The sequence below is a fragment of the Mesitornis unicolor genome, unplaced genomic scaffold, assembly GCF_000695765.1.
Source record: "Mesitornis unicolor isolate BGI_N332 unplaced genomic scaffold, ASM69576v1 scaffold2700, whole genome shotgun sequence".
NCBI classification, from domain to species: domain Eukaryota; kingdom Metazoa; phylum Chordata; class Aves; order Mesitornithiformes; family Mesitornithidae; genus Mesitornis; species Mesitornis unicolor.
Window position 1 is genome coordinate 13,110 of NW_010156075.1, and position 13,170 is coordinate 26,279.

Here is a 13,170-nt window from a genome sequence, read left to right on the forward strand (position 1 = left end):
CACCTGTCAGCACTGATGCAGGAGCCGTCGGGGGAGAGGAGAGCCCTGCCAGCCCTAGAGCAACAGGGTGGAGGATGGGACATAGCCAGCATCTCCCTGTGGTCTCTGACAGCAGGACTCTCCTGCCAGGCCTTGGGAGAGGAGGGGTGGGACATTCCTCTAACAACAAGCAGGATCAGCAACAGCATCTGCACTGCCAGGGCCAAGAGGCACGCATTAGAAATGCTGCCTTTGTTCAACAGTGCCAGCCTAGAGAGAGAAAAAAGCAGCATTACTAGTGACACAAGAGACAGGTATGATCAAGGTGCGTGCCGCTCCCATTGCAGCTGGTTTTAGGCACTAGCTCGGGTAAGAATCAGCTGCAGCTTCCATGTCCTGTCTGGGCATGAGAGTGAGTTTCTTTCTCAGAGGTTTCAGATGCTCCTCAGAGTTGACCTGACATAAGCAGGCTGCTTTTCCAAGGTCAAGAAGCATCAAGAAAGCTTTCTGTACAGTTCAAAAGACAGCACTGACATTTTGGGGTGTCAAAGAAGAATCACCTCAAGTAGGGAACAGCTCTACCTTCAGTTGTCCCCATGAAAATTCACTGGAGTTCTGTGAAAATCGGTGTTTGGTAAAAGGAAAGCCTCCCCCACCCCGCTGCAGCAGTTCCCAAACCCAAACGTGTAATTGGCTGGCTGAAGTTCACAGCCTGCAGCCAGGACATTTTGGGATGCTTCCTACAGTGTAAGCCAAGCATGGAACATGACACAGGGCAGAAGGGATCAGTATCACCCACAGAAAGCACAAGCTTCCAGGGTAGGAGGAAGGCAAGTCTACGAGTTAGATGTGATCTGCAATGCCTTTGCATGGCTTGTTGCACGCTGCAGCAACAGCCTAGCGGTTCCCTGTACGCATGGAAAAAAGCCATTCTATGAAGTCATTTTTCCAGTGATGGGAATAAGCTTGTATTTTAATTACTATGTACCAAAACAAAAGCCAAACAAACTCAGTACTGCATGAAAGTGTGTTTATTCCAAAGCTAAATTTCTCACATAAAACAATGTCTCTGAAGAGCAGCCTCACAGATCTACAGCAGCCTTCTGTGCTCCAGGGCTTGGGGTCTTGAACGATCTCAACAGAGCAGTTGGGAATCTCTTTTCAGAGTTGTCAGAAAGGGGAGGGAAATGACAGAAAACAGATACATTGCCATTGGCACAATTTCTTAAATTGTGCCTGCTCACAAGAAGAGAAAAGGTGTCGAGATGCTTTGCAGGGAGCTGAATGTCTGCACAAAGATCGCACAGAACACCCTGCTCTCTGCAGGCTGCTTGCCAAGGTGCAGCTGCCACTGTCAGGAGAGAGCTGCGTTATTCCTGCAGATAGAAACCAGGGCCGTTGGACTCAATAATCTGCTGAACTGCTTCCAAGGACTGAAGTGGCTGAGAGGTTATGTCAGTGATGTGCTCCTTTGCAGCCTGGAGCCCTCGCACCAGCTCCAGTGTGCCTGTTTGGTTCCAGCCGACACCCTAGAGGGATTTACTTTCTTCCTCCTGCCTCAGCCTCTTGGAGAGATGCTCGCTGATGGCCATAAGGGGGTTGGCTCTGTACCTGGGATTGGCGATGACCTCATGAAACCGAGCCACTTCTTCCTCTCTGAGGAAAGAAAAATAACACACGTGCTCAGTGCTTCATGCAAAAGGAAGTGAGCAGGTAAGAACAGAACTCATCAAGCAGCGGGTTTCTGTACAGACAGAGTGATTCTGGGTCTAAACCTCAGAAAGAAACAGTGCAAGAAATAAAACTCATTTACCCAAGGGCAGAGCTCAAACTGTTGCCAGCTTCATGGGAGCCAGATACTTGATCTCATGCCACAGAGACAGAAACAATCGTGTTAGTGTCCAGCATCACTCGGAAATGGTTTCTTTAAGTGCTTTTCCCTAGTAAATCAGGAACAAGAGACTGTGGGTATCTGGTAAATCACTAAGAATGAATACTACTTCAGAGTGCAGTAGCACAAAAGCAGATTCTGCTTCTGAGAGCTCATCTACTGATCCTCTATTGCTCAACGTAGCGGGTTGGTAATCCTATGAACAAGACTGGTTAAGCACCATGGGAGGTGCATGACCGAAGTACCTTTGCATGCCTGGCCACAGCTCGTTGCTGTGGAAGTGGTCTTAAAAAGCAAGCAAGCAGGGATAAAGAGGAGGAACAGAGCAGGAGGTGTGTAGAAAAAAAAGTGAGTTTTCAAGTCAGTCACATCCACTGTGACCTCCCCATCTCCCTCAGACTGCCAGGCTCCCCACAGCCCAGCCAGACACACATCCCCACATTCTCAGAAGTTGCTGTGGATCAGCAGAGTGCTCTTCAGCTTGCAGCATGCAGCTAGTTCCTTCTCTAGCAGGGCCCTTTCATTCAACACCAGCCCTGCCCCTGCCAGAGGAACACAGAGAGAAGCCAAACCTGAAGCTTGGGTTGTGGTAGTTGGGGCAATGGAGTGAGGCTTAGGGAACTAACGTCCTGGAAAAGAAACCTCAAAGAAATGTCCTCCAAAGTTTTTCCCTCCTAAGAAGCACAGACTTCCAAGACCACTATGGTAGGATACATGCTACTGCTCAGTGCCTCTGCCTAGTTTTGTGCAGAGAAGAGGGGTACACAGCGGGGGTCATTGGCTTGCTGATACAGAAGGTTGTGGTGGAGTTGCCTATTTGGATTTAGATCTGTATGCCAGTGTTCTCCACCCCTGCGTTCCAGCACGAGACACTCACTGATGGCACTCGAGGCCATGACCCTTGGACTTCTGCAATGAGCCAAGAAGGAAATCATTCAGAAAGGCAGAACTGAGTGAGAAAGGCACCCCAGCATCGACACTGGCCAGCTTCAGACAGAGAAGTGTATACACAGGGCATGCTAGAGAGCAGTGCTGGAATCTGTAGACTGACCGTGCACCTCAGTTTGAAGTTGACTGGCTCAGAACTGACAGAAATCCTGAAAATAGGGATCACAGAAAGCAAACACTGCCAGACCACAGCACCTGGCCCAGGGAGAGCTGTGCTGAGTGGAAATCACGTTTCTGATGGCTGGTGGCAGTATAAAATATCCAACAGATTACACAGAGGACTAAGGAGTTGCCAGGCTCATAACCAAGTCCAGGAATTACTCAAAAGCATTTAATGCTTCATTTTACAAGAAAAGGTTTGGCAAATGCCAACAAACAGCTGTCCTCGTAAGGGACGTACTGCATATAGAGGTGTTGCAACAGAGCAGCTGTAACTCCTGATGCTACACAGAGTTCCAGGAGCTTCCCCCCTACACATCCATAGGAGGCTTTCCTGAAGGGTATCAGCTAGAGCTACGTGGCTCTGGTGTCATAAGAGACTGAACCACAGCTGGAAGCTGCAGTTCTAACTCAGCAAGCCAAGACAAGGGATGCACCCTGGCTGATAACCACATCATCCATGCTGCACAGAGGGACACAGTACAGACTTGGTACCGCCAGAAATGACAACTGTGGCCAGGAGGAACAAGATGACAGCTGGTGTGAGTTTGCCCTGAAACCCCACAGACCATATGCAGGAGGCCCCCAGCCACCACTTTGTTTTCAATGAGACAGGGCAAGTGAACTCTTAAGTCAACTGCAAGTGCAGTTTCCTGTGCTCTCTTCACTTAGATGATACATGAGACAGAAGCAGAAGCAGACCGAATCCATTTAGAATTGATCGAGCCTGGCAGGGACTAAGACAGAAGGACATCCACAAACATCCTGCACTGTGTAAAGCGGAAAATCAAAGCTGCCACCTCTTCTAGGGTCTTCAGGTATGAAAGATTGAAACACTGGAACTGGTTGCCTAGAGAGGCTGTGTGATCTCCATCCTTGGAGATCTTCAAAAGCCATGTGGACATGGTCCTGGGCAACAGCTCTAGGTGGCCCTGCTTGAGCAGGGGGATTGGACCAGCTGATCTCCAGAGACCCTGCCAGTCTCAAATATTCTGTAAGGACAGATAACTGGGTACTTACAAGAGCCGGTGTTTCTGAGCTTGTTTCATCAGAGAGAAGTCTGTTGGTTCTGCCTTTGTTTTTACATGGCTGTGGAGAAATGAAACAGAAGAAGTGAGTGTTACAGAGGAGCGGTAATTTAGCAATTGCTGTAGAGATGGAAAGAGTCCAGGGATTCTGCATCTGCCTTCCCAGAAAGTATAGGTAATTGTCCTGTATGGAAATAGCCCTGAAAGGCAATTCTTTCCATAGCAAGACAGTAATGGAGATGCAAACTCCTCCCACCACACACTGACAACAGCTCAAGAGTCAGGACTGAATGGGCAGGAGGTAAATGCACTGAAGAAAAATCGGATCACTTAATTGTAGAACTGGTGCTGAGCTGTCCATGCCCAGATCACTTTCCCCTAATCACTAACCTCCAGGTCAAACTGATACTGTTGCTTAGAGAAAAGATCCCATCGAACTTCCCTCACCACCAGGCACACATCACTTCTGCACATCTCATGTTCCTTGCTAACGCTGCCGAGCTCCAGCATGGGCAGACATCAGTGACAGACAGTGCCACAACTACTCAGCAAGAAGAGGGAACCGCCAGCTCTACTTCAAGTCCTGTGGTGGGACCACTGCGGTATAAGCTGTCATGTATATTTTAAGATAAAGAACGGCAATATTCCTTTCTCCCTGTGAACACATACCCTCATCAAAGGCCTGCTAGTTTATGTGGGCTGCAAACAGATTAGCTAAAGAGAAAGCACAACAACAAAGCATCAGCTTTTGCTGCCAAACACAGATTCTGAGAACCCCTGAAGCTGCAAGAAGGTGGACTCATGGGAACGCAGGATGGTGCACTATGTGCAGCTGAGGCACAGCAGCAAGCACAGATCCACACTCTCTGCACTCATTTCTTATTCCTGAACAAAGTCCAAGGAGACCAGAGGTGTAATCCCATCCTGCGTGGGATGCTGGAAGCACAGTGGTACCCAATACCATGCAGCAGCAGAGATTTATCACAAGGCCAAGCGCTGAGCCCAAGCAAGGGACACACAAGAAAGGCAGCCACTGCTTTTGAGACTTGAAGTGCACAAGGGGAGTTGCAGGTAGAAGTGGACATTAAGAACATCAGAGGAAACTTCCATTCTTTAGGAGTAAACAGGAGAAGCAAGTGGGGAAGAGTGTCTGCCTCCGCAGAGCAGCTCCCCTCCGATTCACCCTGGCACACAGCCCAAGGGGAAGAGCATCTGCCCCCCACCCCTCTGTCAGGGCAGGGCTCAAGGAGGAATCTTCCCTTACTGGTGGGTGCTGGGGGCCAGGTTCTCTCCCACCTGCTCTGCCCCAGAGCCCTTCAGCTTTCTAAAGGTTAGGAAACATGACATTCCCTCACCTTCAAGATACCAGGGTGTCTCTCCCTTCAAGATAGCAGGATCTGGTCTTTTGTTGGTAGTATTACAGTGATTCCTCTCCCTATTTGCCTCTCTGACCTGCTACCCTCCATCCTTTTAGTTTGCATTTCTTTCCCATTCATCCTTTCCTCTTCCTCCCTTTCCCCATACTCCTTCACCTCACTCACTTTCATCATCCCTCCTGCTTCTTTTCCTCATCTCTCCCTCTCCCCATCCTGGCCCATTTTATTTGTCCTCAAGGGGGATCCTGGAGGACCCAAGCTGCTGAAGGTTGCTCTTACCACTGCCCCAATCACATCTGATTTACCCCCAGACCAGCACCACATGCCCCAGCATCAAAGTTCCTTGCTAACCCAGACAAACCCGAACAGCATGGATGTGTTGTCAGTCAGCCTTCGCAGCACAGATCAATGCCTGCATGCTGCTCCTATGCCTTTTAGTCCCTCTCGAGGTCATCCTGGCACTGCTGGCATTACACAACAGGCCTGGGAGCTCACCAGAAGCAGCGATCAGCAAGAGCAGACAAACAGCTACAGAGGTCTGAGCAGCTCCTGTCATGCTGCTGCGTCCACTGGTACTGCAACACACTGAAAGAGCAAGAAGTTCACAGAAGCACAGAGAAATCCCTTCTCGAGTGGGATGGCAACCCATGGTCACCACAGCAGGGGCTCGCCAAGTGTGCCACCAAGTCACCCTTCCAAGATGAGTAGCTCTGCAGAGGGTGACGACGCTTAAAGCAAAGCCTTTTGAGAGCAAGTCCTGGCCTGCACCAGATCGTGAGCACCAGAGGAAGCCATCCTGAGAGGTACAGCTCTCAGGATGGCTTCCTCTGCCGCACACCACAAGAGCACGGGGCTGCTTCAGGTTGTGGAAGTCCACTTTTGCCTTCAGTCACCCCACTATCTTAAGGGGTTCAGTGCTTCTGAATGCTTTTCAGGTCCACTCCACAGCTCTGCCCCACTGGCAGGTTTGAAAGGCCTGAATTTCCCACATCAAACCACTAGCGCACTGCCTGCTCACTTGGACCGCGCTAGTAGCCCTGTTTCATTACACTTCATTGCCTTCATTCATTATAAAACAGAATAAAAACCTCACTGTAATGCTCTCTTACCCAGCAGGAGATCAAATTCCTGGAGAATCTAATCTTTTATTAATAATGCTGACAAATCACTAGAGTATTACCCTTCATTTATGTAATGATTCAAATCCTATAAAAGCCTCTGATTATTTCAAACACTTATGCACACACATCCTCATGCAGTCCAGGAAGCCACAAGCCAGCAAGGGGAAGAGCAGCACTGTCACTCCTCCATGCCAGTCCCAAGGGGGACCGCTTTTAGGCTGGCATGTCACAAGCAATCTGGGTGACGCCACTCAATGTCAAGCTCCCACCTCAGCTGTGCTGACTGCAGATGGTGCTGGACAATCCCCAAGTTCTCAGCCAGGGCTGGGTTTCTCTACCCTGCTGTACCACAGGCCCACCGGGCTTTCTAGACACCAGAGCTTTGCAGCTAAAATGAGAACAGAGCCAGAGTACGAGCTCAGGCTTCCAGAAGGAGAGAAGGGCTGCCACCCTCCCACAGGAGGCCTGGGTTTGGAGAGAGAGGGAGCTGTCTGCTTCTCTGAGGCTGTCAGGCTGGAGATCTGTGCAAGACCACCGAATGCTTCCATGTGTGCCACAGAACCTCTGCCATGAAGTGCACAGAAGAGTGTGGCAGTAGCTGGGAGGGCCATTTTGGTCAGTGTTCTGCCTTGAAGCAGCTTGCAGCAGCTGGCCAGAGAAGGATAAGACCAAGGCAAGTATATATCCTCTTCAGTATTTGCAGCTCAGAGACCCTGTACCAGCTGCAGCTTATACACCTGCAGTAACCCTTCACGGAGCTCTCCTCACTGGATTTGTCAGGCCGTACCTGAACCCACAGGTTTCCCCCAGCCACTCCACCTCTGCTTTGCAGAGCAGTGAGCCTTCTGCTTGCACTGAACCAGCTACTCACTAGCTATGTTTGATGTCCTTTACTTCTTTCACTGGAAATGAAGATGAACTACTTCTTAATCACATCACACTTGATTTTATAGACTATAACATTTCCAAGCCTCTTTGCCTCTCTCTCCCATCCAGGCTGAGGACTCCCCAGTTAAGTCACCCCTTGCACAAAAGCTGTGCCAGACCCTTCATGATCATCCTTGTCAGCTGTCTCTGAGCCTTTTACAGTTCTACTCTATCTTCTCAGCTGGTCCAGGACTGCAGGCTGCAGCAACACTGTGTATTTGTACCAGATTATGCAGCCACACAGGAAAGCAAACCCCAAAGGAAGCACCCTACCTGCCTTCCCTCCCCTGTACATACTTTCTGCAAGCCACTCTCCTGGGTAGCAGGGGCTCAGCCACCAAGAGGTCTGCGGGAGAGTGATGGGGGGAAAAGACTCCTGCACACTATCTAGAGTCAGATGCCAGACACGGTTGTGGCACATCATCACGGAAAGAGGACAAAGCCACCTATTCAGGCTCAGGCTAAGCCCAGGCCCAGAGCTCCATCCAGTCAACCCTGAGTGCTCTGCAAGACTTGAAACTCTGTGTGTACTTTTGCTGTTCATTCCCACTGAAAGAAGAGGGCGGGCTGAGTGAAAGGCTGCAAAAAGAAAAATTAAAAAAAAAAAAAAAGAAAAAAAGAAAAGAAATGCTATTCAAAGAAACAGTAGCCAAGTAAAGGAAGGAAATATTTTCCCATGCTTAGATACAAGGTTCATAGCTGCTGCTTGTCTGGGGAGTGGCTTTCCAGAAGCACAGGGAACTGCCAACTCAGCCATGCTCTGTAGGTGGGTGTCCCACCTGGGTCAGAGTTTATTTCTGGGGCATCCAGCAAGTCACAAAGGGGTTCATGGTATCTCCAGCCTCGATCTGCAACCAAAGAGGAAGGTGCTTTGCCAGAGAGTCTTCTTCTTGGTTGTCAGCCTCTAATCCAAATGCTTTCTTGTTACGGTCAAAACAAGATTCCAGTTCCAACCCCTACTAAGCAACTGGAGAGGAGGGACAAGTGTTTGTGCAGCACATAGAGCACTTTTATTGTGCACTGGGGGATGCCAAAGCAGCTGCAGCACTGATCAGATGGTCAGGCAGAGCACTACATTAAAAAGGAGAAAATAGAAAGGCAACCAGAACCCACCCTATGGCTGACTGGGATGGTTGACATGGGCGTCAGAGCACCAGAATAGCCCTTCTCTTTCAGTACAATAAAGAAAACAGAAAGAGCATCTTTCTGCTCTTGTCCAGAGTCACACTGCAAGCCAAAGGCGCGAACACAGAGTCTGGCCAGAGTGTAGAGCTCTGCTCAAAGGGCTTGAACTGTCTCAGGAGACAGCCTGGAGGTCTGGAAGGACAGCATGGCAGGCTGCAACACCTCACGTCCAGGTTCTCAGGTGAGCTCAGCAGCATTACACTCTGGACACTTGTGTGTCACTCCTGCAACTCCCAGGACATCTGAGTGCTCCCAGCCTGTCTCATGAAAAGACTCATCTGAGCAATACAGTTCCCCTCTTAGTAGTGTCACAAGACATATATAAGCTTTTTTCTTGCAGCAAGTGAAGCAGGGCAAGGGGTGAAATGGAGCCGAGAATGAGAAATGAAGCTAAGAACAAGCTGTTCTCTTGACCAACTGCATTGAGTTTGCACTGTCTGCAGCTACAAGCTGAGCTGAAGGGCACCTCATCCTGCAGGAAGAAGGGAAATACACAGCCCATCCCAAAATGGCACATACCTCTTGGGTGGCTTCCTGCCCCTGCCACCAGTGGTCAGGGTGGAAAGTTCAGGCAGGGCTTCCATCAACGGCTGCATGTCTCCCACCACAGGTGTGGCTTTCCGCTTTGCTTCGGCTTTTTGCTTCTGCTTGGCTAGCTTCACACTTTCTATTTCTGAATCAGAAACAAGACATTACTGGAGGGGGGGAGAAGCGTTTGCAAGAGATAACACTTGAGCTAAGAAATTCATAGGCTGCTTCACCATCTACAGGAATAACAGGCCAGAAAGTTATTTAAACCAGGGAAAGACTGAAAATAATGCAGCTGGATGGTTCCCTTCCTTGCTGTACTTGCTTATAATTATATACGTCTCTACTAGCATTTGCAAAGTGAAATCCCCAGACTGATTTAATCTGAACTGTTTCCATCCCTGGCACTGTTCCCTGTGCAACATGGCACAGGAGTTCTGGGGTTGTGTAGAAATAGGTCCTGCAGCTGCCAGCAGCCTCCAGGGCAAGCCCCAGCAGAACATATTCTCCTCCAAGACAGCCCACAAAAGCCCAGCACTGCTGCAAGCCTCCAGCTGAGCTCCAAGATGCCCTGACCTGTCCCAGAAGTCCCTTGACGATGTCACCAGAAACAGGTAGACGTCAGTAGGATTCATGAGCTCCTTGTCCTTCTGCCAGGTGATCACAAGGCCTGGAAACCTGCTGCATTGGCCTGACACCCATGAGGGGTACCAGTGCTGCAGAATACACGATAGAAGAGTCCACCTCCTCCACACGCACCCAGCAGAGGCCATAGCAGAAGAGCAGGCTTCTGATTTTTGCCTTGGACAACGAGCGTACTGGAAGGATGTTGAGCTAGAAACTCCTTGTCTGGACATGGCAGAGCACAGGGACCAAGCTGGCAAGACAGGGAGGCCAACAGCTTCCAACGCAGCACAGCCACAGAAGCAGGGCTAAACCAGCGCAAGGATATTTGGTGGGAAGACGAAAGCAGCCAGTCCCACTCTACAGAGCACAGGCAAGATGCCATTAGCAGTTCTGGGTCTAATCCTGCTGCCCACACTCAAGAAAGCAGAACTCAAATTCGCTGGCTAGCTGCTAGCTCCCTTAATGTCTGTGTCCTGTTCGCTCCCCAGCTCAGCTGAGTCAAAGAGCAACTGTTTTTCATGAACGGCAATTTTGCTGTACATGGATGTTTGTGACAAATCTGGATTGTAAATGCATCTCCTCACAGTAATCCCTGCCAAGAACACAGCTTTCTGTTCTGCATCACTTCTTTTTTTGGTCTGGCTTTATGAAGCTGACTACTTCAGTGCTTTCATAAACAGTATGTGCTCAAAATTTTCAGACACCTGATTCTGCGCAAACATCCCAAATTCTTTTCCTATGAAGTCTTGTTCGTCTGAGGAACCATGCGATATATGTATTTTTAAATGTGCATACTTCTAATGTCTGAAGCATTGCATAATTTTTTTCCCTCTCTAGTCTCTCCTGAGATGATTTATTGGAATGGAAGAAATCTAAGAGTTTTGCGTTTGCACTACTGGGCTGCACTTTATTTCCCAGGGTCTTGGCATCCAGTGTCACAAAAGCAGCCCTGGGACAAGAAGAAACAACAAACTCTTGGGAAGATTTAGGAAAACAGAGCTGTCTTGTTGAGATAAACTTCAGCAGTCCAAGTTGGGTTCTCTTCTGGGGGCGAGAGGAGCCGGCGAAGACTGCAAAACGCACATAGAACTGGCAGAGTTATTTGCATCAGATAAAAATCAATGTGTTTCAGTTGACTGCAGCTTTTTAAGGTCACAATGTTAGAATAGCACGTTTAATTTAAAAATCCCCATCTCTGGAAATACCAGTTCATTTCACTCCATGAGCTAATAATAATATGTTTCTTTATTGATGTTTATATAGGCTCTTTCCAGCAATTCCATTTTTCCTCAATACCAAGCTGCGCATCTGGTACTAACACTTGCTGACTTTTCTAAGAGAAATCCCCAGGTACTTGCTACCCTTGGCAAACCATTTGCTAGGGTATTTGCCAACTGGCCACAAGTTTAGTTGGGCAGTCAAGAGAGCCAGCAATTTAGGTACTTTTATATCTGTAAAGCACTGCTAATATCTAGTATCTTCTAAGACAGAGACAATTTAGCCAGAAGTTTTCTATCTTGGTGTTGTCCCCAAAGCAAAGCCTCTGCATTTCATTTGTATTCCCTCAGCTTAGTAATTTCAGAGCCAAGAGAGGAAGAAAGAAGCCAAGACAGGGCCAAAAAAACTTAAGTGATTTTGAGAAAGACTGATGCTACAAAGGCATATCTGCAGGAGGGCAGGATTAAGAGCATGTAGGGATCCTGCTCCTCGGCTTTTCCAAAGTGGCTGACCTTGGCTATGGGAGCAGCGCTGTCACTTAACTGCAGGAGTGCGCCCTCTGTTTCTTACAGGAAACTTGAGTCCCACGTACCCCTTTTACTGTGGATTCTGTCATAAAATGCTGAGGATGTGCCTTCCTCCACAGTCCTGGTATCAGGGGATGGAAAGTGCTGCTGTGCTCCAGCAGTCCCCTCCTTGGTTTGCACAGTAGTATCACACAAGGAGAGACCTTCAGGAGCTCCAAAACTGCAGCCAGCACACCAGACGTTAGGACCAGCACAGCCATCTCTGCTTCATGGTCAACAGGGACACGGAGGGTTGCAGATGTCAAAGGCACTTGGAAGTTGTTTGTTGGTGATAGGGAGGAGGTGTTAAATTACCAGCTTTTTATGTAAGAGGAACCAGAGACACCTTCACTGGTGAAATCATGGGTTGACGGACTTGAGCTCAGAGCTCAGGAGCAGAGAGCATATGGCGCGGCAGAAAGCCACGTCCCTCAGCCCCAGACACAGTCTGTCAGCAACTCTGTTGGGCAGGAAGGCGTTGAGGGAAAAGTCTGTCCCAAGAACAGCTCCAGGTGGCAAGAGGAATCCCTTTGCTACACCCCGCAGCACAGCATCGTCATCTCTTACAGCGCTGAGACGCTCTAAGTGAAAATACAGAGATTTCCCACAGGAAACAGAAGCATTTCTGCCATGGGCTGGTTGTGTTCAGCTCGTATTTCACAGCCTTGAGAAAGGCCAGGCTGTCTGTTAAGTGGGTTCACTGACCTGTGGCGCATAGGAAAGAGCAGTAACGCAACCAGCAGCACCCAAAGACCTTCCTTACCTAAAGGCAAGAGGGCTCACTGCAAGCTTTCACCACAGAGCCTTGGGGTTAGCTGGTGGCTGCGTAAGGCTCAGTTCCAGGCTGTCCTGCCACCTCCTGAGCTCCTCAGGGAGAAGGAGCTCCACTATACAGCTAGTCATCTCTGTACCAGAGCTTCAAAATGGAGAGAAACATGCTAAAACAACATGGGCATAGTATGCTATCCGGAAAAACAGGGGGCTTGTGTAGTCGCTGAGATCATATGTGGAACAAGTAGGTTTGAGGACTGACTCAATCTCAGTGCTAAACACTGAGAAACAATACCCAGGACTTTTACCCTGTGTGCTGGGGAGCAGATGTGAAGGTGGCTGAGAAGCATCCAGCCTCCCCTGGCACTGCCCAACTCTCCCACTCACACCCCACGTACAGAGAGATCCAACAGAGCCCCACTCTGTGATGCCCACAGTACTGACATGTTTCAGAGGACTACTTACTCTGTAGCCATCTTTCTTTTCTCAACTTCATTTTTTCTTTTTTGGAAAGAACTGGTTTTTCTTCTAGACCTAGAGGAAAAGAGAGACATTGAGATGGAGTCTGGCTCCTGCACACAAATTCAGTGCTGGACACTTCCCAAAACCAGCAAAGTCTGTAATATTCTGTTCAACCCTTGATGATTTTGAACTTGCTAGCAGGTGGGGTAGGCTGCAGGCAGACCAGGGGCTGTGTAGCACCTCAACTTTTAGCCAGACAAATCAAACCCAGCTCACTGTCAGTTCAGAAATAGGAAATGGGCAAGTACATCAGATCATCAGCACCACAGACCCTGTTTTCTCAGGCCAGGTAGCCCTTTAAGAAACGCTTTTTTGTGAGACTCC

At 49.0% G+C, this 13,170-nt stretch overlaps 1 protein-coding gene across 1 annotated transcript; it reads right to left on the reverse strand.

Annotated features, from left to right (window-relative positions):
* Positions 1 to 1,522: 1,522 nt before the first annotated feature.
* Positions 1,523 to 12,858, reverse strand: FAM207A (family with sequence similarity 207, member A; the record flags this gene model as incomplete). The annotated part of the gene is made up of 4 exons (XM_010194678.1): positions 1,523 to 1,635; positions 3,998 to 4,066; positions 9,134 to 9,287; positions 12,790 to 12,858. Coding segments are annotated over 4 exons (405 nt in total), but the record flags the coding sequence as incomplete, so codon positions are not given.
* Positions 12,859 to 13,170: the final 312 nt, after the last annotated feature.